This window comes from Rhinatrema bivittatum, chromosome 4 (assembly GCF_901001135.1).
Source record: "Rhinatrema bivittatum chromosome 4, aRhiBiv1.1, whole genome shotgun sequence".
Lineage (NCBI taxonomy): Eukaryota > Metazoa > Chordata > Amphibia > Gymnophiona > Rhinatrematidae > Rhinatrema > Rhinatrema bivittatum.
Window position 1 is genome coordinate 254645133 of NC_042618.1, and position 27326 is coordinate 254672458.

General features: G+C 43.5%; 1 protein-coding gene across 5 annotated transcripts in view; it reads left to right on the top strand.

Moving 5' to 3' along the window:
• The window catches only part of WNT7B (Wnt family member 7B), a 574266-nt gene that overhangs the window by 279063 nt on the left and 267877 nt on the right, over positions 1 to 27326 (top strand). The window contains exon 1 of one of the 5 annotated variants that reach the window (XM_029600052.1): positions 2701 to 2726. The exons of the other annotated variants lie outside the window; for them this stretch is intronic. Within the exon in view, the coding sequence (XP_029455912.1) occupies positions 2716 to 2726 (11 nt within the window). The 5' untranslated portion in view covers positions 2701 to 2715. Of the gene's footprint in view, positions 1 to 2700; positions 2727 to 27326 lie in introns of those variants that run through there. 5 annotated transcript variants of the gene reach the window in all.

The window sequence follows — 27326 nt, forward strand, 5'->3', positions numbered from 1 at the left end:
TGGCGCCGAAAAATGGCAGCGGCCATAGACGAAAAAGATTGGACGGCAGGAGGTCCTTCCGGACCCCCGCTGGACTTTTGGCAAGTCTCGTGGGGGTCAGGAGGCCCCCCACAAGCTGGCCAAAAGTTCCTGGAGGTCCAGCGGGGGTCAGGGAGCGATTTCCCGCCGCGAATCGTTTTCGTACGGAAAATGGCGCCGGCCATACGCGTATGGCCGGCGCCATTTTCCGTATGGAAAATGGCGCCGGCAGGAGATCGACTGCAGGAGGTCGTTCAGCGAGGCGCCGGAACCCTCGCTGAACGACCTCCTGCAGTCGATCTCCTGCCGGCGCCATTTTCCGTACGAAAACGATTCGCGGCGGGAAATCGCTCCCTGACCCCCGCTGGACCTCCAGGAACTTTTGGCCAGCTTGTGGGGGGGCCTCCTGACCCCCACGAGACTTGCCAAAAGTCCAGCGGGGGTCCGGAAGGACCTCCTGCCGTCCAATCTTTTTCGTCTATGGCCGCCGCCATTTTTCGGCGCCATTTTGGAAAATGGCGCCGGCCGAAGACGACAAGATTCAGGAGCAGGAGCCTGTTCCGGACCGCTGCCGTTCCGGACCGCCGCTGGACCCGCAGGTTATTTAAGTTATTTGGGGGGGGGGGTTCGGGAGGGTGGGGGATTTAATTTAAAGGGTCGGGGGTGGGTTTTAGGGGGTTTTAGTGTGCCGGCTCACGATTCTAACGATTTATAACGATAAATCGTTAGAATCGTATTGTATTGTGTTCTATAACGGTTTAAGACGATATTAAAATTATCGGACGATAATTTTAATCGTCCTAAAACGATTCACATCCCTAATGAACATGTTATCCACAGAAACAGAGAAAGTAGGAAGAGGGGAAGTGGGCTTGAGGCAAAAGATAAGGAGCTCTGTCTTGGCCATGTTGAGTTTCAAGTGGCAGTGGGATATCCAGGCAGCAATGTTAGACGAGCAGGAGGACCTGGAAGATGTAGTAGGCCAGATTGACAAACTAAAGAGTAGCAAATCACTTGGACCGGATGATTTCTGATCTATTAGTTAAAATTTGTAACCTATAATTAAAATCATCCATTGTACCTGAAGACTGGAGGGTGGCCAATGTAACCCCAATATTTAAAAAAATGCTCCAGGGGCGATCCGGGTAACTATAGACCAGTGAGCCTGACTTCAGTGCCGGGAAAAATAGTAAAAATTATTCTCAAGATCAAAATCGTATAGCATATAGAAAGACATGGTTTAATGGCATATAGTCAACATGGATTTACCCAAGGGAAGTCTTGCCTAACAAATCTACTTCATCTTTTTGAAGGGGTTAATAAACATGCGGATAAAGGTGAACCAGTAGATGTAGTGTATTTGGATTTTCAGAAGGCATTTGACAAAGTCCCTCATGAGAGGCTTCGAAGAAAACTAAAAAATCATGGGATAGGTGGCGATGTCCTTTCGTGGATTACAAACTGCTTAAAAGACAGGAAAAAGAGAGAAGGATTAAATGTTCAATTTTCTCAGTGGAAAAGGGTAAACAGTGGAATGCCTCAGGGATCTGTACTTGGACCGGTGCTTTTCAATATATATATAATGATCTGGAAAGGAATACAATGAGTGAGTGTATCAAATTTGCGGATGATACAAAATTATTCAGAGTAGTTAAATCACAAGCAGATTGTGATACATTACAGGAGGACCTTGCAAGACTGGAAGATTGGGCATTGAAATGGCAGATGAAATTTAATGTGGACAAGTGCAAGGTGTTGCATATAGGGAAAAATAACCTTTGCTGTAGTTACATGATGTTAGGTTCCATATTAGGAGCTACCACCCAGGAAAAAGATCTAGGCATCATAGTGGATAATGCTTTAAAATTGTCGGCTCAGTGTGCTGCAGCAGTCAAAAAAAGCAAACATAATGTTAGGAATTATTAGGAAGGGAATGGTTAATAAAACGGAAAATGTCATAATGCCTCTATATCGTTCCATGGTGAGACCGCACCTGGAATACTGTGTACAATTCTGGTCGCCACATCTCAAAAAAGATATAGTTGCGATGAAGAAGATACAGAGAAGGGCAACCAAAATGATAAAGGGGATGGAACAGCTCCCCCTATGAGGAAAGGCTGAAGAGGTTAGGGCTGTTCAGCTTGGAGAAGAGACAGCTGAGGTGGGATATGATAGAGGTCTTTAAGATCATGAGAGGTCTTGAACGGGTAGATGTGAATCGGTTATTTACCCTTTCAAATAATAGAAGGACTAGGGGGCATTCCATGAAGTTAGCAGGTAGCACATTTAAGACTAATTGGAGAAAATTCTTTTTCACTCAACGCACAATAAAGCTCTGGAATTTGTTGGGAGAGCTTTTAAAGCGTCCTCAGTTCATGAAATGTCTGTAATAATTCTCATAATTATATGTTTTTATTAGTAATAAGCTAATACAATTATGAGGTCATCCTCTATAAATAGTAATTTATAATATAAAGATATCTCAATTTATCCCCAATATCTGATAGAAAAAATAGTTGTATGTAAAATATTTTGTATAAAATAATATAAAAAACATATTTATAAATATGTATATTCATATGTAAGTAGATAGTTAATATTCCTTTATAATTGTCTTTCTTAAACTTAGGTTATGGATCTCTTCCTACTTACTGTGGTTCCCTAAAGAAATAAAACACTTTCATCAGGATAGAAAGCATGGCTTACCAGTGAGTACCTGTGCCATGTCATAATGACAAGCTGCACAGTGCAAACTAGGGATGTGCACTGATTTTTTTTCGTGTTGTTTTTGTTTTGGATTGTTATTTGTTTGATTTCATTTTTAAAATGGTTCATGGGGTGTTTATTTCGAGTATCCCTAATTTCAGAGTTAGTGCACACTAACTGAAAATGTTAAGGATAAATTAAAAAGTGTCAATTGGGGAATGGTTTATTAGCCAGAGGTATGTTTCTACATTTCCATTGGCTGTCTCTTTAGTTATTTGTTTGTGCTTCCAAGATTGAAGGTGGTGTTTGTGGGCCATCCCCCCACAAATACCACCTTGTATCTTTGGCAACACAAGCAATTAAGGAAACAGCCAATGGAAATGCAGCACCATACCTCTAGCTAGCAAACTGCTCCCTCAATTGACATTTTTGTAACTTAATGGTAACATTTTCAGTTAGTATGCACTAACTATAGTTAGTGTGTGCTAATATCCAATTAGCATGCACTAACCCGCTAGTGCACACTAACACGAAATACTAATTTTTACGAAATTTCATCTTTTTTTTTTTGTTTTGGGGTGCTCCGGAAACAAGACCAAATAGACAATTTTGTTTCCATTGTCTATTTTGTTTAAAACAAATGCACATCCCTAGTGCAACCCATTAAAAAGTCATGGGCAATCTACAGATATACACATGAACTTTAGTTCTCAACATGGAGCCACAAATTGCCTGCCCATTCATTTCTGCACAAATCTAGCTTTTCAGCAGTTTGGAAGTGCCATTAAGAATGATAAATGTTGCCATTGTCCTTGTTTTACTTTTTAAAATCTGGACATTATCTATATAATTATATATCTATAAACTGCCTTACTAATTGTATCATTCATTTATATTCTGGACTGCACCATGCTATTTTATATAAAAGTTTGACAACTTCTTGACTTTCATGAAGATCTCTCAGTGCCTGATATTTTTAAATCTGTTTTACAGCTTGGATGTATACTATCTTCACATTTTAGTTTTATATATTTTAAAACTTTTCTTCCAATGAAAAGTTTTAAAATATAAAACATTCATTATAATGATTTTAGGCTTAATACCAAACCACCTTAAAAGTGTTAACAAAATTGATGCCAATGGAAATAGTAACATAGTAAAAGTTGGCAGAAGAAGACAGTCCATCCAGTTTGCCCAGCAAGCTGGACATGGGGGCAAACGTCACTCAGTGCAGATTATCTCCAAGCCCTCTGACAAGAGCAGCAACTGCCGCTCCGTGCAGGTTCTCCATTCTGTTAGGGTAGCAACTGTCTAACAATGCAGGTCACCCCCAAGCCTTCTGTTAAAGTAGCAACTGCCACTCCATGCAGGTTTAGCGTATACTCTAATAAGACAGAGGAGATCAGAAGAAGGACCATAACCGAGAAAAGAATAAGAAATGTAATCAGCTTCAGTGCTGACCCAGGCCAAAAAGAAATTTCAGGAGCTTTTAAAAAAAAAAAGGAAAGTACAGTAGTGGTGATATAGACAATTGGCAATTGTTGGCGGGAACTGGAAGATGATAGAGAATGATCAGTAATAACATAAGCAGGACATGATGGGAATGTGAAAAACACATAGGAATATAGAAAGTGCTAAATGATTGTGGTAGGACAGAGCTGAACTGTGCAAGGAAATATACATTAGGAGCAAAATCTTTAAAAAAATCCATGATTTTATTTACCACTAATGAAACAGTGGATATACCCACGTAAAAAATTAGAGATGTTCTAAACCAGATTGGAACTATTTTCTGTTATATCTGGAGAGGCTATAAAGAAGGAAAGGGGAATCAAAGTGTTAGTTAATTCAGAAATTTTATGTGCTGTGTTTTATCATGAGTTGCAGATTCACCAACATTTTTCACTTGGATTAAAAAAAAATCAAGAAAAATGTCTGCCTTTCTGTGATAGCCATGATAATAGGACATAAGGTTATTCTGAAACTGGCAGAATATATTTGAACTGAGCATGCTCCGATCAATTTGTTTCGTAAGACTCAATTTGTTCTCGCCATTCAGCATCAGTTCATGTCCTTTGTGATTAGGGAAGACAGTAACATTTATTGGTACCCTCATGTTATCTTCTGTTCAGACACCATATAATTTAAAAAAGAAATTATCAATATTTTTGAAAAGGTGTGGTAGAGACAGCAAGAAAACTTCAGATGTATGGTAACATTAAACTCATTGTAAGCATCAGTTGAATGGCAACACTAAATTATTGTAAACATCTCCAGCTTCATCTGAAGTGTAGTGTTATCAAAGTGCTCTAAGGCACATTATTACTGATAAGTAAAGTGTTTAACTGAAGTGTTTTTAAAACAAAATAACTGAGAATGTTCTTATGCAGAATCCTAGCCAAACAACTATTCAGTTATTTATTCTAATACATCCATACCTGCTGCCAGACCACTTAGAACTTCAAGTAGAATTAAATTCTTTTTATTCAATGAATGCAGCACATGTTCTGTGTTCTCTTCTAGCATATGGGATCAGAATCAGTACATAGGAAGAGTGCAGATAAAGCAGGCCATATGATGTAGTTAACAGAATGAATGGAAGGCAAAATCTATTCACAGGAGATCATAAAATAAATGCAGATTGCCCTTCTCAGTAATATAGAAAAAAGAAACCCATGGTAGAGGGGCATATGTTATATCAGATATCATGACAAATTACTTTCTCTAGTTTCAGTTTGATAAAATGCTATTTTATCCATGACATATCTTGTAATAGGTAAAATAATCTTACTGATGTCTTTTGCCAGAAAATTTAGATTGTAGGACTACAAATTATGGAACAGAATTATTACTTAAGTTATGGTTTAATTTGTACATACATTGAAAATACATTTTTATTTTTTTTAACTTTTTATTTATGGAATTTCAAAAATATACAAAGAATAAACTTTGCTTGGAAATACATGGACCAAGAAATATATAATAATAGAAAACAAGTAGTTAACAGACACAATATCAAATCTTTATCCATTCATACAAATGTCAACAGCTGAGGAAGGGCCGGAAAACTAAAAGGAGAAATATACAAAAAGAGAAGAAAAAAAAAAAGAAACTAGCATAGCATGCAGCAGACAATAAATTACCTGAAGCCCTTACTTCCCTAGGGAAAGAAGTTAGTGGCCTCTTGGTATCCAAAAATGTCCTTATTTTATTTAGTTATTTATTTAAAATCTTTTCTATACCATCGTTAAGCTAGATACCGTCACAACGGTTTACAATAAGGCACATAAATTAATATTGCTAACTGTATTAAATTATATCAATTAAACAGGTACCATTAAGTTACGGTAACATAGTTTCATAAAAAATATTCATTGGTGGGTATGATAAATCATGTCCATTCCTATCTGTATTGGCCTTGACTGGAGAAGGAGGGAGACCTCTTGATCCAGAAGAATGGAATGTTTGGATGTTCTCCACGTCGGTAGAGGTGGGGAATTCGGTGGCAGGGCGAGAAAGTTCAGGTGGTAACCCTGAGCAATGATTGCCAGTATCTTATTTTTTGGTGGTGAGTGAAAATAAAAAACACACATCTTGATTAAGGTGATGTGTGTGGGTGTTCTACTGACCTTAATTCCTCAGGAGCAAAAATAAAAAATAAAAACATTCATTGTAATATTTGATTAAACATTTACAAGGTAAATGGAGAGAAAAGGAATATCCTAATGAAATAGCCTCTTATATATATGTGAGAAAAGCCCTTCTTCTTTCTTGTATAACATGTGCTATGTCAAGAAACACATGAACCTATTGGCTGTCAATTAAAAAGGATAAATTCCTGAAATATTTACATGTGACATTGCTCACATCCTATGATGAAACAAAATAAAACCAACAAAGTAGCACATTCAATAATTTCAGGTGATGAACTCTCTAGAAAATTGGTCAAATTAGGACAGCCAGACTGAAAGTGAATATTAGAATTTCCAGGAGATAGTGAAGAAAGGAAACATATTTTACTAATAGAAGGCAAATGTTCAGGTTGAAATTTTAGCACCTCCAAGAAATAATTTTTTAAGGTAATATCAGGAATTTCTCCTTTAATCTTGGGGAAATTCAAAGAATGTAGGTTCAAATGCCAGGCATTATTTTCCAATTGTTCAATCCTTCTAGACAGAGTGGTTCAGTCCTTCACTGAAATAGATTGAAAATCTTACATGTTCTTAATGTCTGCTTCAGTTTTTGAGACTTTACTTATAAGGGAAACTAATTTTCCATCGTATTTGTCGCCCCCATCTGTTCCAATTTAGAAGACAGAGTATCAATCTTTAAGGAACAGGCACTTAGGAAGTTCTGAAGCCAACTATCAACTCCCATAGTGAATCCAGAGTCAAGAATGTGGGACGAGTAGGGACTACCAAAAGCCCACTACTACATAACAACAAATCTCCTTGGGCCATATTCAAAGAAGCTGCCGCCTCAGTCACATCCACCCCAGCAGGAGTTGAAAAATGTGAAAAGGGGGGCTGAGCAGATACAGAAAACTCACCCCAATGATCATATAGTGGCAGTTCCACTTCTTGTAAGGCTGTCTCTATGTTTTGCCAGCCCCCTCTATCGCGGTTGCACCAGCAACATCATTGCTAAGTGCCGCGAGGCTGGCTGATGGAAGTGAAAGCTGTGCCAGGGGAAACCATTGGTCGAGCGAGATCAAGGACACCTTTGGTGCAGATGCCCACCTTAATCCTACACTGCAGGTGACATCAGGCTCTAGGGATATGAATCGTTTTTTGACGATTAAAATATCGTCCGATATATTTTAAATCATCAAAAATCTTTAGGGCCACGATACAATACCAATTCCCCTGATTTATTGTCAAAAAATCGTAAATCGGGGGAAGGAGGAGGGCAGGAAAACCGGCACACTAAAACCCCCTAAAACCCACCCCCGACCCGTTAAATTAAATCCCCCACCCTCCCGAACCCCCCCCCCCAAATGCCTTAAATTACCTGGGGGTCCAGCGGCAGTCCGGAACGGCAGCGGTCCAGAACGGCCTCCTGCAATTGAATTGTGTTGTCTTCAGCTGGCGCCATTTTTCAAAATGGCGGCGGAAAATGGCGGCGGCCATAGACCAACACGATTCGACTGCAGGAGGTCGTTCCGGACCCCCGCTGGACTTTTGGCAAGTCTTGTGGGGGTCAGGAGGCCCCCCCCAAGCTGGCCAAAAGTCCCTGGGGGTCCAGCGGGGGTCCGGAAAACGATCTCCTGCCGCGAATCGTTTTCCGTACGGAAAATGGCGCCGGCAGGAGATCGACTGCAGGAAGTCGTTCAGCGGTGGCCGCCGCCATTTTCCACCGCCATTTTGAAAAATGGCGCCGGCTGAAGACAACACAATTCAATTGCAGGAGGCCGTTCCGGACCGCTGCCGTTCCGGACCGCCGCTGGACCCCCAGGTAATTTAAGGCATTTGGGAGGGGGTTCGGGAGGGTGGGGGATTTAATTTAAAGGGTCGGGGTGGGTTTTAGGGGGTTTTAGTGTGCCGGCTCACGATTTTCACGATTTTCACGATACTTCAAACACCCAAACGGCAACAATACGATTCCCTCCCCCTCCCAGCCGAAATCGATCGTTAAGACGATCGAGGACACGATTCACATCTCTATCAGGCTCCTCTGCTTCTTGAAAATTAGTCAGCGAGGTGGTGTATGAGGTGATCAGTTGCTGATCAGATGGATAGAGGTTTCAGGAGGGTAAAACCTCACCCTCCCCTTTCTTTTGGAAGGCATTGACAAGAAGAAAAAAGCAGCAAGAAAATCAAAGATAAGGCAAAACAGCCAAACACTGATCCTAAAATGCCTGAAAATATATTTCTCTGTTGTTTTTAAGATTTATGCCTAGTTTTCTAATATTGCATTTGTATGTTTATTACTCGTGTATACAATTTTCCTGTTGTTTCAGTTTTTTTATGTACTTCCAAATACACATTCAGGTTGATTTCACAGGCGTAAATCCCATTATGTGCAGAGGTGCTGGGCCGAAGGAAAGGGGAGGTCCGGGGAGCAAGGAGAGGGCGGGGTTGGAGGCGGCTGGTACATTGGCCATTTGCCGCTGTACCGGGGAAGAGACTGCTAGCGCGCACAAGTTACTACTTCTCCGTTGGAGCAGTAAGCAACAAAATAAAAAAATCTAAAGGTAAGAGAAAGAGTTTAGGGGGTGGGGAGGAGAAGGGAAGAGGAAGGGAGGTTAGGGTAGGGAATAGGGAAGTTCCCTCCCAGTCCGCTCCTTAATTGGAGCGGATTGGGAGGGAACTGGGGAAGGCCGGGATGTGTTGCCATGTGAAATTTGATTGTCTACCCCCCTTGCGCTTGCCACCCACACATACGCTTGCGGATTACAAAATCCGACACGCATGTGCACGGGGCCCGCCAATTTTATAACATGCACACGCCGGCGTGTGTATGTTATAAAATCGGCACATCCATGTGTGTGCGCCAGAACGTGCGCGCACATGGACGCGCACGCGCTTCATTTAAAATCTATCCCATAGTTAATAAATACCCCTTCTTAACGAGACTGAAAACTTCCTTATCTAGTAATTGTCTTTCTCAGAGTTCCACCATATTAGCCGAGTCTATAGTTTATCATCCTTTCCAACAGATGGAGACAGAAAAAACTCAGGCAGAGTGGCTCCTTACATAACAGAAAGCTGAAGCCAACTTCTCTGCCTATTTTAGTTTTGTCTCCAGCAAAGCAAGCAATATTATGTTTTGTAAAGATTTAGAGGGAGGATTTTAGAGGTTACTGCCTTGCCTGAAGGTTTATCTGTGCAGCAGTTTCCTCCCTCTCTCTCCCGTTCTCTCTCTTTTTCCAAGCAGTGCCACTCTATTAGAAAGGAAAAACCTGTGACTCTCAGTTAACAATGCCTGCTAAGTGAAAAAGGAAACACTTTGTATTCAGTGGCTCTGGGTAAGAGAATCTTTGTGCTTGGTTAGAAATGTAAGAGAGAAGAAATTTATTTATTTATTTATTTACAAATGTTTATATACCGCCTTTACAAACAGAGTTTAGTCAAAATGGTGTACAATATTATTGAAAAAAACATAGAAATATAAGTATAAAATAATAAATAAAAAACAATATTAAAATTACAAAAAATATCTACCTTATAAATGGGCTCTGACCGACGGCCCGCAAATGCGCAGTAGCAGCTCTACCGCGCATGCGCGGGCGAGCACGTCGGTCAGAGCCGAGCGTGCCCGAAAAAAAAAATTGCACTGGGGCACCAGGAGCGGTGGTGGCGAGAAGCAGGAGCGGCGGCGGCGAGAAGCAGGAGTGGGAGGAGCATTAGCGGCGGCAGCAGCAGCGACGAGCAGGAGCGGCGCCGCGCGTGCGGGAGGGACACCCCCCCCCCCCCGGAGATCTTTCGTCTGCGGATGAGCTGAAAGGGGAGGGCATTGGGAGAGGGAGGAGAGAGTGAGGGGAGGGAGAATAGAGGGTGAGAGGGAGGGAGAGGGAGGGAGAATAGAGAGAGGGGGAAGGTGAGAATAAAGGGGGAGGGGAAGGTGAGAGGGAGGGAGAATAGAGGGAGGGGGAGGGAGAATGGAGGGGGGAAGTGAGAGGGAGGGGGAAGGTGAGAGGGAGGGAGAATAGAGGAGGGAGGGGGAAGGTGAGAGGAGGGAGAATAGAGGAGGGAGGGAGAATAGAGGGGGAGGGAGAATAGAGGGGGGAGGGAGGAGAATAGAGGGAGAGGGGGGAGAAATGGGGGGGGGGGGAGGGAGTGGAAAGGAAATGGACCAAAAATATTTTTTTTAAATGTAGCCCGTTGTTACGGGCTTAACGGCTAGTATAATATAAAGTAAAAAATTGAGGAGAAAAAATAAACAATAATTATAAATAGAAATATAAGAGAGAAGAAAACCTTTAGCTCCAGAAACAAGCAAGAAAGTTTTTGACACACTGAAAGGATATTTTCAAAAAAGTTCATAGAAATCAGTTTTTACATGGAGTGCATTATATCTGAAAGATTACTTTATCACCAGTCATCTAACTTGAAGGTGTGCAGGTTTTCTGGAGCTTAAGTCCCTGTTTGAGGTTTTATCTGTCTGCCCTTATATTACTACACTGCTGATTGGGCCTAGGAGTACAAATCTTGAAAGGCACATAAGTATACACAACAATCAGGCAGGCAATGTGCAAGTCTGAAACAGAAAGAACTGGACTTACCATAATTAGTAGGACATTTCATATGAAAGGACAGTCACTTCATATAATAGGAAATTGATATTGAACTCGTGCTTTGCAAGGATTAAGTTGAAAGCAAACTACTGTAGATTGGATTCAACCAAGAAAATTTCAGTCACTTTGCAATTGATATTCAAAAGATTTCCGAAACTATTAGCCAGGTAAGTCTTATCCTTCAAAATCTTCCCCCTTTACTCAGTTAAACTTGAGTGAGTAAAATCACTGCCCATACAAATTTATATAAACAAAAAGGGTGCCCTGGTTGGAAACATGCCAGGGTGCGAGTTTCAGAATTTAGCCGGTTAGTGAGATATTCATGCTAACTGGCTAAATTTTGGTGGCCAAATTTTGACCAGATGTGTGGCTGAATTTTCAGCTAAAGATAGCCAGTCAAATTTACCTGCTTATTTTATCTGCTCAGCAGATTCTTGAATATCTACCTCCCTGCATTTTGCTGCACAGAATGCCATCTTGGAAAGTGCTCAAGCCCAGAGGGTGGCAATTCACCCTGCATCTCATATTAAACATGTCTTAGATGTGCATGAAGAATGGCGGATGGTGTAGCTGCTACTTGAAATACAGAATTTTGTAGTCCTTGATTAAAAGGCTGCAGTTTGCAACTGGTCTGTGAGTCGCAATCTGTAATTGCATTCTTGACCCTTGTGTAATGAATTTCTTGGCTTTAGAAAGTCTGATAATGTTCGGTTATAACATCATGACAATAGGGAAAAAAATCCCTCACTGTTCCTAATTTGTTAGAAGTATTGGGCATTCTGCCCACATTGGACTAAAATCATTAGGATTAAACTCACATTTTATTTCTGGAGAACTGCCAAACTTATTCTCCTGATTTGCAGATCAGCAACTGAAAATGAAATAACCAGGTCTAATCATAAAACCCATTACACACCAACTTTAATGACAATGGTATAGTTGACACACTTTAAGCTCTGTAAATGTATTAAATAACACATCTCTTCAGGGTTTAAGGTAATTATCCATGTCAAAGAACCAGCATTTTGCTATATTTAAAGATGTTTATCATGAGCAGTGTTCAGATGAAAAAGGACTTGTATACAGTAAGGCCAATGGAAAGGGTTCTTCAGATGATTCCACTCCACAAGTGGAGGAGTAGCCTAGGGTTAGAGCAGTGGGTTGTAAGCCAGGATTTTAATCACCCTGCTGCTCCTTATGACATTGGGAAAGTCAATTTATCCCCTATTGCCTCAGGTACAAGCAGATTGCAAACTCTCTGGGGATAAAGACATACCTTCAGAACATAAATATTATCTGTTCTGAAGGGCTGAAAGGTGGACTCTAAATCAATAAATGTACCCTTACCCAAACTACCAAATCTAATGCCAGCAACAAGAAAGGAGCAAGCCAGACAAGTTGTGCAGTCATGAATGAAGCCTAGCAGGTACATATAGGTGAATCTGAAGTTTGTTTATTTATTTATCTATTTATTTATTTATTTATCGGGTTTTATATACCGTCATTTGGTTTCGCCATCATAATGGTTTACAAATGTTTGTGATCTTATCAGTCTAATTAGTGATCCTCCATTTAGTTGAGCTGTTTTGCAATCATTTTTGGAAGTTAAGTGAATAAGTTTTGCGCAGCAAGAAGGTTTTTCTTTGTTACTTATTCAAAGAAAGAATGGGGCAAAAAGATTAGAATTCCATGCATTCTTTTTGTAGTATTTTGGCCATTAAGGGGTGAATTTTAAAAGTGTTGCCCGTGTTAAAAGGCCCAAAAACGCGAGTATATGGGTTGCATGTAAGCAACGCGTATCATAAAAGCCGCAAATTATATGTGAATATGCAAGTGTGCGAGTACAAAAACAAAGGGGGTTGAGTTGGGGGTAAATCCATGTGTATATCCGTCTTTTAAATCTAGTTTCTGTAACACGTGGTGGGTTCTTAGCTGCACATCTTCTGATCTTGGTGAGGTACAAGTCTGCATAAATCTCTCTTTAGACCTAAAATGACTGGGTGAGGGGTCTAGGTCAAACTTAAGAACGGGGGAGGGGGGTTAGATGACCTCAAGACAAACTGGTGGACTAATTGCTAAAACTGGGAATGTCCTTTATTCAAGCATGTTTTAAAATCCACTTACCTGCACATGCTAAAGCCAACAAAGTCCTAAGGAAGATACATCAAATACATTTGCTGGAGTAACTGCTTCAGAGCACTCATATGTACAGTGAGGGGTAGATCTTTAAAAAATACGCGATCTGCGTACTTTTGTTCGTGCACCAGGTGCGAACAAAAGTACACTGGATTTTATAAGAAACGCGCGTATCTTATAAAATCCGGGGTCGGCGCGCGCAAGGGGGTGCACATTTGTGTGCAACCTGCGCGCGCCGAGCCAGCGGCGCTGCCTGTTCCCTCCCCTCCCTAACCCACCCCCCTGGCCCTATCTAAACCCCCCCTACCTTTGGCCTGGATTTATCAAAATGCGGTAAGTACCGCATGTGATAGCAAAAGGGGCGTGTTTTATGCTAATATAGTATTTTTTGCAATAATTACCTGTGTGAAGAGATAAGATAGTGCACATTGCAATACCATTTCAGATTCTGTGATAAGTGCCAAACCTGATGTATTTCCTGCATTCAACCACTGGGGGACCAGTTGTTCAATGAGAGAGAGAGAGTGAGAGAGTGGCCATAATATTATGGCCCATAGGCAGGTATTTGTATCCCTAGGGTAGGCCCACCTAGTAACTCGAGGTGGGGATTAGGTAAGTGTGTAGGGGGTTAGGGGCCACTTTGACATGCTACGTGACACCTACGAACAGAACAGTGGTCACTTGTGAAGATTTGCTGGCCTTCGGAGTGAGGAAACTCACTCCAAGATGAGATTTGGGCAAAGTTCTCTCAACCTAGCTTGATGTTACCCAGGTAGAGAGTCCATCAAGCTAGGTTGAGATAACCTTGCCCAAATCTCATCTTGGAGTGAGTTTCCTCACTCCGAAGGCCAGCAAATCTTCACAAGTGACCACTGTTCTGTTCGTAGGTGTCACGTAGCATGTCAAAGTGGCCCCTAACCCCCTACACACTTACCTAATCCCCACCTCGAGTTACTAGGTGGGCCTACCCTAGGGATACAAATACCTGCCTATGGGCCATGATATTATGGCCAGTCTCTCTCTCTCTCTCTCTCTCTCTCTCTCTCTCTCTCTCTCTCTCTCTCTCTCTCTCTCACCTTCAAATCATCTGAAATAAGCCTTACAGGACACATCACAAATGGTGATAAAACCTTACCACATGGTCACAGCCAATCTGTGCAATAGCTCTTTGCAGAGAGGCTAAGCCAGCCCATTCTCTGCCCCTAACTCCTCCCACTTTTGGAATTTGCATCACACCATACAATATGGTGCAAAAACGCCTTACCACATTTTGAAAAATGACCAACTTTGCGCGCTCCGGTCATGCCGCAGAACACCGCGTTGTTTCGGGAACGCCCCCTGCCCTTTTTCGAAAGCCCTGGGACTTACGTGCGTCCCAAGGCTTTACATGCGCCGGCAGCCTACGCAAAATAGGCGCGCCGGCGAGCAGGGCTTTTAAAATCCGCCCCAAGTGTATTTTAAATCATACACGTGCAACTATGTGCACAATTTAAAATTCCTGTGTATGTGCACTCGCACACCAATATGCACATGTATGGATGCCCACGCACTCGTTTTAAAGTTATACTCTCTGCAAATAAACCAAAATTGTGATTTGTGATACATTTTGGTTTTTGTAGTCCTACCTAGTGATTTCCTAACTATGACCTGAAAAGGATTTCTGAGTGCTCTTGGTATGTTTGTTCATATGTACTGCAAAGGCATTTTATTAAATATTAGAATAAGATAGGTCTCTGCAAGGTTGAAGACAATTTAATTTTCTACACAGGTTTTCCTTCCTTGCATTTTTAATATTATTCTGAGACTTCAGTTTATTATATGTTTATTGCTAAATTAGGTGATAGTCTATATATGTGCTATAATTAAGTTTCATATATGCCCAAGAGATGTTTTTAGATCAGATGCTGAACTTATTTATCACTGCATTAGTTCAGCATACAGATCCAACAGATGTATACTAGTTACCAAGACATTAGGAATTTTGACACATTGAAGAAAATGGTTCATTACTGGCTATTCTTAGAACTGGAATTCAGTTTTCCCAATGAGACTTGGGAAATGAATTTGCAGCTATTCCGGTTGAGCTAGTAGAAAGTTGCCTTCATTTAGTTTATTTCAGCTCTGATCTTGATGACTTCAGAAGACTTAAGAAAGTACAATGTCAAATAAGGTACAAATCGTAACAAAAAAGCATCACAGAATATCAACGAATAGAAATTCCATGCTTAAATAAGGAGGATATAGTGTTAGTCCTGCACTATTGATCATCTGACATGATAGTGCAGATGATCACTATCTTTGATCAAGTGATCAACAGTGCAAGAAGAGAAATCAGAGTAGTTAAAAAAGTAGGTAAGAATATAGGGGTAGATTTTCAAAGGGGTACGTGCGTAAGATACGCGTGTACCCCCTGAAAACCTACCCCAAACCCCCCCTGCGCGCGCCGAGCCTATTTTGCATAGGCTCGGCGGCGCGCGCAAGCCCCGGGACGCACGTAAGTCCCGGGGCTTGCATGGAGGGGCGTGTCGGGGGCGTGTCGGGGGCGTGCCGAGAGTGACGCGCCATTTCGGGGGCGTGTCGCGAGTGACGCAGCGTTTCGGGGTCGGCGCCGCGGGTATGGTTTCGGCCCGGGGCATTCTGTGGGCGTGGCCGCGTCCTCCGGACCAGCCCCGGACCGGAACATGGAGCACGGCAGCCGGCCTGGCGCGCGGAAAGTTACGCCTGCTTCCAGCAGGCGTAACTTTGCCAACAAAGGTAGGGGGGGTTTAGATAGGGCCGGGGGGGTGGGTTAGGCAGGGGAAGGGAAGGGAAGGTGCGGGGGGTGGAAGGAAAGTTGTCTCCGAGGCTGTTGATCACTGTTGAGATATAGTGAGCATCCCCAAAGATTAGCATAATATGACAGGAGTCCAGGAATGAAGTTCAGTTTATCATTACTTATTGTTAATTGTAATTTTTGGCTAGGATTAAGCTAATTTTTTTCCAATAAACTGCAGCTTTTGTTTTAATCCAGATGTGCTGTGTGTGATTTGTGTTGATTGAGTATGGCAAGGAAAGAGGATGGGTGGCTGAACATGCCCACACATGCCAATGCCATAGTATTAAACAACTTGCCTAGCAATTGAAATGATCTGGGTCCGGGCCAATGTCCCAGTGTCAAGACCTGGCCTCCAGGTTGGGTTACAGCATCAGGCCTGGGTCAGGGTTCCAGCCTAGGCTGAGGCCAAGGTGTTGGGACCCGGCTTGAATGTTTCCGCGGATACCCAACGGATCAGATAAGTTTGCTTGGGTGGCAGCCTAGGCCAAGGCTCCAGTATCAGCCTGGGACTATGTCGAGACTCTAGCATCACACTTAGGCCTAGTACATGGCACCTGCTTTGGGCCTCTGCCCTATGTAAGGCCTCGGTTTTGAGTCTAGGCCTAGGCCTAGGCTGAGGTGCCGGTGTTGTTCTCAGGCATAGCTATGACCCTTGCTTTGGGCTTCATCCTATGCCCTAGATGAAGCCTGATGCATCCATTTAAAACAAATGCACTGAATAAGGTTTGTTTCATTCGAGGAGCCTCCGATTCATTTCATGGCCCTTGAATGAAATGAATCGGCCTTATTTGCTGCACTTTGTACATTAGTTTTAAATGAATGCACATCCCTACTAATTATAAAGAAGTCAAATGATACTAGCAGCAGGGTAAAAAAACACGCAGATAAAATGAAATATGTTTTAAAATAGATGATGGTGAGGGATTTCCACAGCAAAATCATTCTTTACAAGTGATAAATATGAAAAACTGATTTAAATTGATGTGACAGTAGGAGGTGGTTTTAGAACAAATTGATAAATTAGACAGCAGCAAATTGCAAATATCAGATGGCATTCACCCAAGATTTGTAAAGGAAATTAAATATGATATTGTAGAGCTACTAACAACAGTATATATTCTATTATTAAATCCAGCTTTGGCTCCAGAGGACTGGAGAAGGGTTAGCAATGTAACACCCATCTTTTAAAATTGCAGAGGTAATCTAGGGAACAGCAAACCAATAAGTCTTATTTCTTTTCCAGGAAAACTTGTACTCTATAATATTATTAATATTATTAGTTACATAAGTAAATATGATATGTTAGGAAGGATCAACATAACTAATCTATCAGAGTTCTTTACAGGCATCAACAAGTATATGGAAAAGGTGAATCTAGAGGATGTAATACACTGGATTTTCTATGAGCTTTTGCTAAAGTCTGCTATCCAAAACTCTTAACGAAACTAATGGTAAAAGCATGAGAGAACACATCACTCCCATAATATAATCTCCACTGGTTACCCATTTATTGGCATGTACAATATAAAATAGTTGTAATGGTGTTCAATTTACTAAAACTTGTCTCCTTCCCCTGGGCAACTGCTCTTTACAAATCCATATTTCAACTCAGGGCTTGCAGTCAGCAAGAAGGGATTTGCTAGATGTGCCATCACCCAACGTGGTACATCTGCATGGAACAAGAGAAACAGTTTTCTCAGTTGTGCCTCCTGAGCTTTGGAACTCACTTTCTTAAGAGTTGTGACTCACTTCATGTCCTAAGTCCTTTAGATTATTGCAGAAAACATATTTGTTCAGGCTTGCTTACAACTAATATGAGATGTTGCTTTTCCTAAGTCATCTGATGACAGTTTGTTTTGTTTACGAGCAACTTTGTACTGTTTTATATTTAAATCTATTACGTATGTACTTGTGTAAATTGCCTAGAGCTGTCACAAAATTTATGGGCAGATAAGGAAAGAAAGAAAGAAATCTCATGGAACAAAAATTGCCTAATTAGACCACTTGATATTTTGTAACTGGAAGCAGCTCATTGGTTGGGTTCCCACCTGACTCTATTTTATCTTTTTTTTTTTTTTTATAAACTGTGAGCTACAGAATTTCAATATTATGAGCTCCAAAGATATTCCTAAAAGATCTATAACTAAAATATGGGTTGATAAAGATGAAAAAAAAGAACTTAAATAGAAAGTCAGCCTCAAACAAGGGCACCACAAATAAAGTTGAGGAATCATCATCTGTTGAAGAGGACATTGCTGGTCTCAAGATATCTAATGCATCGGAAGATGTCATTACAAAATATCTGGATACTTTTTCTGACAAAAATCACCAAGAACATTGATACTAAACTTGTGATTGTAGTAGAAAAAGTCATGCAGTTACTGGATTCATGTGGAAGTAAGAGGAAAAGCTAACTAGTTTGGACCTGCAGGTGTGTGATTTAGAAAATGCCTTGACTATGGGTGGAAAATTGAGAAGTTAGAGGCAAACAAAAAGGCTCAAGGAGAAGAACAAGGATCTGGAAAACAGAGGCAACCATAACAACATCCATGTGGTATGCTTACCAGAGTCTTCAGAGGGCCATGATATGGTCAATTTTGTTACAAAATGGCTGCTGGAGGAACTTGAAATAAAAGAAGACCTTATTAAAACTGACAGGAAGACCAAGAACAATAATAATGTGTTTACACAATTTCTTTGATAAACAGTGAATTCTGGAGGCAATAAGTAGGAAAACTGATTTATTTTTCCAAGGAAAACATTTCTTTATAATTCAATAATTCTCAGCGACAGTACAAAAATGTCGCCAGAGTTATCTTGAGGTAAAGCATGTTTTAAGACAAAAAGATCAGACATATGCCATGTTATATCTCGTGAAGCTCCAAATTCTGGAAAAAGGACAATCTTGTATTTTTCAGTTCCTGGAGGAAGTCATGGCATATTTGAAATGTGGGAATAATGCTGATAATGCAGGTGCTACTTGAACTTTCATGTTTGTGATTAATTATTTTTTCTTAGCATCAGGCAGTGCCCAATTTTAAACCACTGATTTTGTCTTGGAAATGTTTCTGAACTCCCTATGGAGTTTTCTGTTACTTTTGTTCTTTTATCTTATTGGTTTTTCCTTATTTGATTAACTTCCTATGGTTTGGTACTTTTTTATTCATTATTGTGCTGAAGAAGACCAAGGATTTATTTTGCTGAGTCTGAAATGTTTTTAGTATGCATCAAATTTTTTATGGTTGAGAGCCCAAATCTTATGGCATGTACTATTTTTATTTCTGTTTGCTCTTGCCTACTATACTATACTTTTTTGCTTCACCTGGTCTATTTCAGTGCTGTCGTTTGTTGGGATTATAACTAACAAATTTCTCCCTTCCTCTCCTCTGCCCACCATTCCTCTCCTCTGCCCCCCTCTTCTGGCCCTCTATCACCTCACTTCGCCCTTCTCCTACCTTTTTCTCCCCCCCTCACCTCATACACTTTTTCTCCCCCATCACCTCGTTCCCTTCCCTCTGCTCGCCACTCCCCCCTCTCCTCCTAGCACTCCTAAATTGCTTATCTCTTAGTGTCTTCCTTTTGTACATATGTATATATTTACAAACCTCGTTGATTATTTAATGCAAATTTCGCCTTGTTATTCACACCCTCATTTATTCATTTGTTAACTTGTTTTATTTGTTCAATGTAAAGCGCCATACCTGGCGTTTGTTTGTGTTACACTGTAAACCGATGTGATATCCTGGATGAATGTCGGTATATAAAAATTTTAAATAAATAAATAAACAATCACCAGCAGAGAGTGTCTATGGTTCACTATTATTTTCTTTTTCTTTTTTTTTTTTGGACTTGTTGTTGCGGTCACAGCAGGTGGTGGACCCTTGGGCCGGCACGGTGGAGTGGGACTAAAGGCCGGGAGGCGGAGACTGGCCACACAGGAACAAAGGCTTCACCCTGGAAGCCTGCAGACCCCCCGAGAGAAGCTCGTGAGGTCCCAGGCCGCTGGGTCTTAGGAGATCTGGAGACGATGAGAAGAAAAGAGACTTCGCCCTGGAAGCCTGCGGACCCCCCGAGAGGAGCTCGTGAGGTCCCAGACCGCTGGGACTTAGATCTGGAGTCAGTGAGAAGAGACGGTCCAAGGTCAGGACAGGAGACGGGCACGAGAACGAAGACCAGCAGAAGTCACGAACCAGGAAGGCGAACCGAAGATCCAAGCAGGAACAGAAGATCCAAGCAGGAACAGAAGATCCAAGCAGGAACTGCGCTCCAGGCACTGCAGCAAGGGAACCCTATTGCAAGGCAAAGAGCAGAAAGCAGGTGCCGGCTTAAGTACAAGCCGGCGTCTGACATCATTTCGGGGGCGGCCCGCGGTCTGGCGGGAAAAGCCCTTTAAATTGGGCTTCCCCACGCACGCACGAGCCCCAGAGGGGAGGAGCCACGTTTCGGAGGTCGGCGGCGTCTCCCTCGTGGAGACGCTGCCACGCCGAGGGCCTACTAGGCCCGGACAACCGCGCCTGCCAGTACGGATCCCCTGAGCGAGGCCCCGGGACTCGGCCACGGCCGCAGCCGCAACCCGACACGAGAGGTAAGGGCCCGGTCGCTAACTGAGTGACCGGGGTCGCAACAGTACCCCCCTTCTTACGCCCCCTCTTGGCAGGGCCGGGCTTACCGGGATGGCTGAGATGGAACTGTTGCAGCAGAGTCTTTTCCAGGATGTGACGAGCTGGTTTCCAGGTTTTGTCCTCCGGGCCACAGCCCTCCCAGGCAATCAAGTATTCCCATCTTCTCTGATGGAAACACACGTCCAAGACCTCCCGAACTTGGTAGATGGGATCTGGCTGTACCCCTACGTCTGTAGGCTCCGGAACTTTAGACTGAAATCTAGAGAGAATGAGAGGTTTTAGCAGAGAGACATGAAAGACATCATGAATGCGCATGGAGGAGGGCAGACGTAGGCGATAGGACACTGATCCTATCCTCTCTGCCACGCGAAAAGCACCACAAAAGCGTGGAGCCAACTTTCGGAATGGGAGGCGAAGGTGGATATTCCTGGTGCTGAGCCATACCCGATCTCCTGGAAGGAAGATGGGTGCAGGAACGTGATGACGGTCTGCCCATCTTTTGGCTTTGTTAGCTGCGTTGGTCAGTCTCTCTTGGAGAGTGTTTCATAGATCGTGTAACTGTTGAGCCGTCATCTGGACAGCAGGAGAGGCGCTAGGCATGATCAACAGCAGTGGGGGCTTTAGTTGTTTCCTAAACACAGTGAGGAAAGGTGACTTGCCCATCACAGAGTGTGTGTGGTTATTGTAGGAGAATTCGGCTACAGGCAATAGACTGGCCCAGTTGTCTTGCCTTTCGTTCGCAAAAGCACGGAGGAAGGTTTTTAGGGAGCGATTGGTACGCTCTGTCTATCCATTGCTTTGGGGGTGAAAAGCGGTGGATAAGCTGAGTTGTACCCCAAATTGCCTGCATAAGGTTTTCCAGTACCGAGCTGTAAATTGGGGTCCTCTGTCGGACACAATATCCTGGGGAAGGCCATGTATATGGAAGATGTGCTGGAAAAAGAGTTCTGCGAGTTGCGGCGCAGAGGGTAACTTAGAGAGCGGGACAAAATGCGCCATTTTAGAAAAACGGTCTACCATGACCGAGATGACCGTCTTTCCGGCAGACAAAGGCAGGTCTACCACAAAATATGTGGCAATGTGGGTCCAGGGCTCCTTGGGTACGGGAAGTGGTTGTAGTAACCCCCAAGGCTTTCCCACTCGTGGTTTCTGTCTGGCGCACACTGGACACGAAGAGACAGGCCTGCGTGTCCCTTCGTATGGTAGGCCACCAGTAGAATCGATTGAGTAAGTCGAGTCCTTTCGCGGCCCGCATGTCCACCTGTGAGAGACTCATGGGCCCAGAACAGGACTCTTCTGCGGTCCCGACGTGAAACCACAATCTTCCCTATTGAACTTACATTTGTGCTGGACAAGACAATTTGAGCAGGATCTAAGATGTACTGAGGTGGCTCCTCTTCTTCTCCCAGTATGGAGGACCTGGACAAGGCGTTGGCCCATACATTCTTGCAAGCTGGTTTGTAGTGAAGCTGAAAATCAAATCGGTTGAAGAACAGTGACCAACGGGCTTGTCTGGGGTTCAGCCGCTGGGCGTGACATAAAAACTCCAAGTTTTTATGGTAGGTATAGACCATGATGGGGTGAACCGCCCCCTCTAGCCACTGTCTCCACTCCTCGAGCGCCAATTTGATAGCTAAGAGTTCTTTATCTCCTATAGTATAGTTACACTCCGCTGGAGAGAACCTCTTAGAGAAATAGGAACACGGCAGCAGTTTCCCGGAGGCGGCATGCTGGCTTAGCACTGCTCCCACTGCCACATTGGATGCGTCCACCTCTATGACGAACGGTCGGTGGGGATCAGGGTGTCGTAGGCAAATGTCTTGCAGAAAGGCCTCTTTGAGGTTTTCAAAGGCCTGGCAGGCAGATATGGGCCAATGTATTGCGTCGGTCCCCTTTCTAGTGAGGGCAGTGAGCGGAGCCACTTTGGAAGAATACTGTGGGATGAAGTGTCTGTAGAAATTCGCAAAACCCAAGAACCGTTGCAACGATTTCAGGCCCTCTGTAGTCTATGCAAGGCCTCAAGGAGCCATCTTTCTTGCCTACAAAGAAAAATCCAGCTCCTGCAGGGGATTTAGATGGCCGAATAAACCCCTTTGCAAGATTTTCGGCAATATACTCTGACATCGCCTTGGTTTCCGGTAGCGACAACGGATACACCCTCCTGCGAGGTGGAGTGGTGCCAGGGAGCAACTCGATGGAGCAGTCAAAGGGACGATGCTGAGGTAGTAGCTCCGCCTTCTGTTTAGAGAAGACGTCAGTGAAGTCTGCGTAGGTCTCTGGAAGTGTTACCTCAGTACGAAGCAGAGGGATGCTTAGTGTTCGAGGCTTCTCAAGGCAGTTGTCAAAGCAAAAGGAACTCCAGCTGGCAAGTTGCAGAGTGTCCCAGTGAATCACTGGAGAGTGGAGTTGCAACCATGGTAGTCCAAGGATTATCGGATGAACGGCCCATTCTAAAACCAGAAAAGATATCTTCTCGGAGTGTAGTAACCTGGTACGGAGCGTAAGGGGCTTCGTGGAAGCTGAGATATGTCTGGGGAGGAGTGTTCCTCTGATGGAGGTGATTCACAGCGAAGTCTTGCGTGGTATAATGGGAATTCCTAGTTGCTGCACCAAGTCATGTGTGATGAAGTTCCCATCTGCCCCTGAGTCAATGAAAGCGAGAGTCTTGTCCTCTGCCAGGATATTCCAGGACAACCAGGACGGTATATTGAGGAGCGGAGGCAACACAACCTAGGAGACGCTCCTCAGGCCTGCCTAGGTTCTGGAGTTTTCCGGCCTTAGCTTACATTGTGCTAGGAAGTGCCCCTTCTCTCCGCAATAGAGACACAGTCCCAACGAGCGACGGCGTCGTCGTTCCTCTGCGGACAAGGCAGCTCTCCCCAACTGCATAGGCTCTTCTGGGGGTACCTCGGAACAAGCGGAGGCTTGACTGGAACTTGTAGTCTAGGGTCTGGAAAAGGCGGGAGCCAGTGGAACCAGACGTCGCGGGGGGCGGACCCCCTTAGCCCGCTGTTGCAGGCGGTGATCAATCCTTCCTGCCAAGTCAATCAATAGATAAAGGTCATCAGGGATATCGCGAGCTGCCATCTCGTCTTTAATCCGAGCTGCCAGTCCCTCTAGGAAGAGCACATGGAGACTGTCCTCCCGCCAACCCACCTCGAGGGCGAGCATTCGGAACTCGATAGCATAGTCTGCTAGCGAGCGAGATCCTTGCTTCAATTGGAGTAAGTCGGAGGCGGTCGTAGCCGCACGGGCAGGCTCATCAAAAGCTTGCTTAAAGTTGGTCACGAACTGGGAAAGGTTGTCTAGAAGAGGATCACTTCACTCCCACATGGGAGAAGCCCATGACAGCGCCTTCCCATCCAGTAGAGATAATATATAGGCCACTTTCACAGAGTCCGAGGGGAACTGATTCGTCAGGAGTGAGAACCGAATGAAGCACTGATTTAAGAACCCCCGGCAGGCCTTGGCCTCTCCAGAATAATGAGATGGGGCCGGTAACTGAGTGGAGGTGTTTATGCTCACCACCGGAAGCGGAATGGGGACTTGAGGTGTCTCTGGAGGCGCTGCATCCAAGCGGCTGGCTATCCATTCAACCGTGGCCGCCAGTACGTCCAAACAATGCTGCTGCTGTTGTAAGCGCTGGGCCATACCGGGAATGGCCTGAAGGCCGGTCATGTCCACCGGGTCCATGGCCTTGCAAACTGTTGCGGTCACAGCAGGTGGTGGACCCTTGGGCCGGCCCGGTGGAGTGGGACTAAAGGCCGGGAGGCGGAAATTGGCCACACAGGAACGAAGGCTTCACTCTGGAAGCCTGCGGACCCCCCGAGAGGAGCTCGTGAGGTCCCAGGCCGCTGGGTCTTAGGAGATCTGGAGACGGTGAGAAGAGACGAGCCTTCGCCCTGGAAGCCTGCGGACCCCCCGAGAGGAGCTCGTGAGGTCCCAGACCGCTGGGACATAGGAGATCTGGAGATGATGAGAAGAGACGAGACTTCGCCCTGGAAGCCTGCGGACCCCCTGAGAGGAGCTTGTGAGGTCCCAGACCGCTGGGACTTAGATCTGGAGTCAGTGAGAAGAGACGGTCCAAGGTCAGGACAGGAGACGGGCACGAGAGCGAAGACCAGCAGAAGTCACGAACCAGAAAGGCGAAACGAAGATCCAAGCAGGAACAGAAGATCCAAGCAGGAACTGCGCTCCAGGCACTGCAGCAAGGGAACCCTGTTGCAAGGCAAAGAGCAGAAAGCAGGCGCCGGCTTAAGTACAAGCCGGCATCTGATGTCATTTCGGGGGCGGCCCGCGGTCTGGCGGGAAAAGCCCTTTAAATTGGGCTTCCCCGTGCGCACGCAAGCCCCAGAGGGGAGGAGCCACGTTTCAGAGGTTGGCGGCGTCTCCCTCGTGGATCCCCTGAGCGAGGCCCCGGGACTCGGCCACTGCCGCAGCCACGAACCGACGCGAGAGGTAAAGGTCCGGTCGCTAACTGAGCGACCGGGGTCGCAACACTTGTTGCTCAAAATTTTTTCTGTGTGTGGAATATCGACATGCATGAATTGAGCCTGGTCTGGGAACCTGCTCAGAACAGCAGATGTTTTGGTTAAATATATCTTGCAGTGCACCTACATTGGTGGGGACTAAGGGGAGTGTTTTTGTGGAAAGAAATTGATAGATAGCATGTGTTTGCAGGGTGGATTGGGCAGGGTGAGATGTTGTTTTGGTTAGGATGGTTTTGATGGGGGGGGGGGGGGTTTGGTATTTGGGTGTTTCAGTTTGATAGGACGTGGGGATTAATCTTTAAAATTAGATGCCCTTCAAAGCTTTTTGAAATAAAGGGAATGAATGACTGGGTTATGTGTTTAGATATGTGTCGGGAAGAATCTCTAATTCTTTCCTTCATATGGTATTTATTTTATGATTTTGTTCATTTATATAATGTGTCTCTCTAAAATTTGCTTCCTTAAATGTTTGAGGTATCTTTAATTCCATTAAGAGGACCAGGATCCTGCAATTTCTTAGGAAACACAGGGTTCAGAAAGCATTTCTCCATGAAACACATTTCTCCAAGATTGAACATAAGAAATTTGCTAGGGATTGGGTTGGCACTGTGATTCATCCTTCTTACAGTTCTAAAAGTAGGGGAGTCTGTATGTTGATTCATAAAACATTGCCATTAGATATTATAGGGTCCTATAGAGATTCAGATAGTTGTTATGTTATTATTGAAGGAAACCTCTGTGACCAGAGCTGCTGTTAGCTAATGTGTATAGGCCTAATAATAATCATGGGCAATATTTTGCTTCTCTTTTTGAGAGACTTCAAATTTTTAATTTCTCTGCTTATGAGAGGGGACTGGAACCTGTGCCTTAATCCTAGAGTGAATAGACATCATTATTTAAGCGTATATGTTCCTATTCCAGCTGTTCTTCAGAATGCTATACAACTGTATAAACTTAAAAAAGTATAACCTTAAAGATATTTGGAAGGAATGGTTTCCCTCTATGGTCGGGATTACTCTTTTTATTCCCCTAGACACCACACATGTAGTAACATTCACATTTTCTATGCATTCAAACTCTTATGGGGAAAATTGTAGATTGTGACAATCTGGCTTCATATCTTTCTGATCTCCATCCCATCACGTTTACTGTAACACTGTTTGTTGGACAAAAAGCTAGAAGTAGATGGTGATTTGCTGACAATTTATCTGTCCTCAAAAGCAACTATTTTACTGACAGAACATAGAAACAGAGAAATGACAGCAGAAAAGGACCAATTGGTCCATCCAGTCTGCCCAGCAAGCTTCCTAAGGTACTAACTGCTGCTCCATGCAGTTATCCCTAGTCATTTGATAACCCATAAAAATTGCAGCTAGCCACATTATTTACTAGGTGATTAACTTTCTTAAAAAATTCAGACAGTGCTGCTTGATGTGCTTTGCTTATAGACTTGGCCATAGAAACAGTCCTGTCCTTTTTCCCTTATGTCCACGTGTCAGTACTCCAGACCATAAGAGTCAGGGCCCTCTTGGTTGTTGTCTGAATCCAATTCCCTTTTCCCCCTGCCATCAAAGTAGGGAGCATTTGCATTAAAAGCATCAAGGCTTAATGGTTAAGATTAGTAATCTTGATGCATTCTGCTAAGAGTAGTAACTGCTGCACCAGCAAATTACACCAATGCATGCTTTGTTTGTCTCCTTTAGGATATGATTAAAGGAGCCATTTGTGACTTTCAAAGCCAGCAGAGGAATATGATCCCTGGCTGCTATAGAAAGCAGTCATAAGAGGAAAAATAATTTCATTAATAAGAAAAACAATACTTGGAAAAGTACAGGAGTCTATTGCAGCTAATTAGGAGCTTGGAAAGGAAACAAAATACATTGTTCAGTTTAAACTTCTATGGCTCTTCAGCTGGCAGGGGACGAGCTTGCTAAGTTGCAGTCTACAACTTGAGATATTATTAAGCTTTACGAAGCAAAAATATTATGAAAGAGGAAATAAACGTGCTTCTTATTGCTCAGTTGATTAGACCTTGTGGCTTTTCAGCATTTATTAGTACAGTAAGGGGATCATTAGGTACCCTGCTTCATTATATTCAGCAGATAATGGATAAATTCAAGGACCATTTTGAATTATTGTATTGCAAATCTAATTTAACAAGTGATGAAGACATTGCACAGTTCGTGGATACAGTATATTTGTCTCAGATTCCTGACGAGGTGAGAGAATTAGTAGTAGCCCAAATTAAGGAATGAGAAGTGTTACACGCGATTAGGTCTTTGTCTGCAGAAAAGTCCTGGACC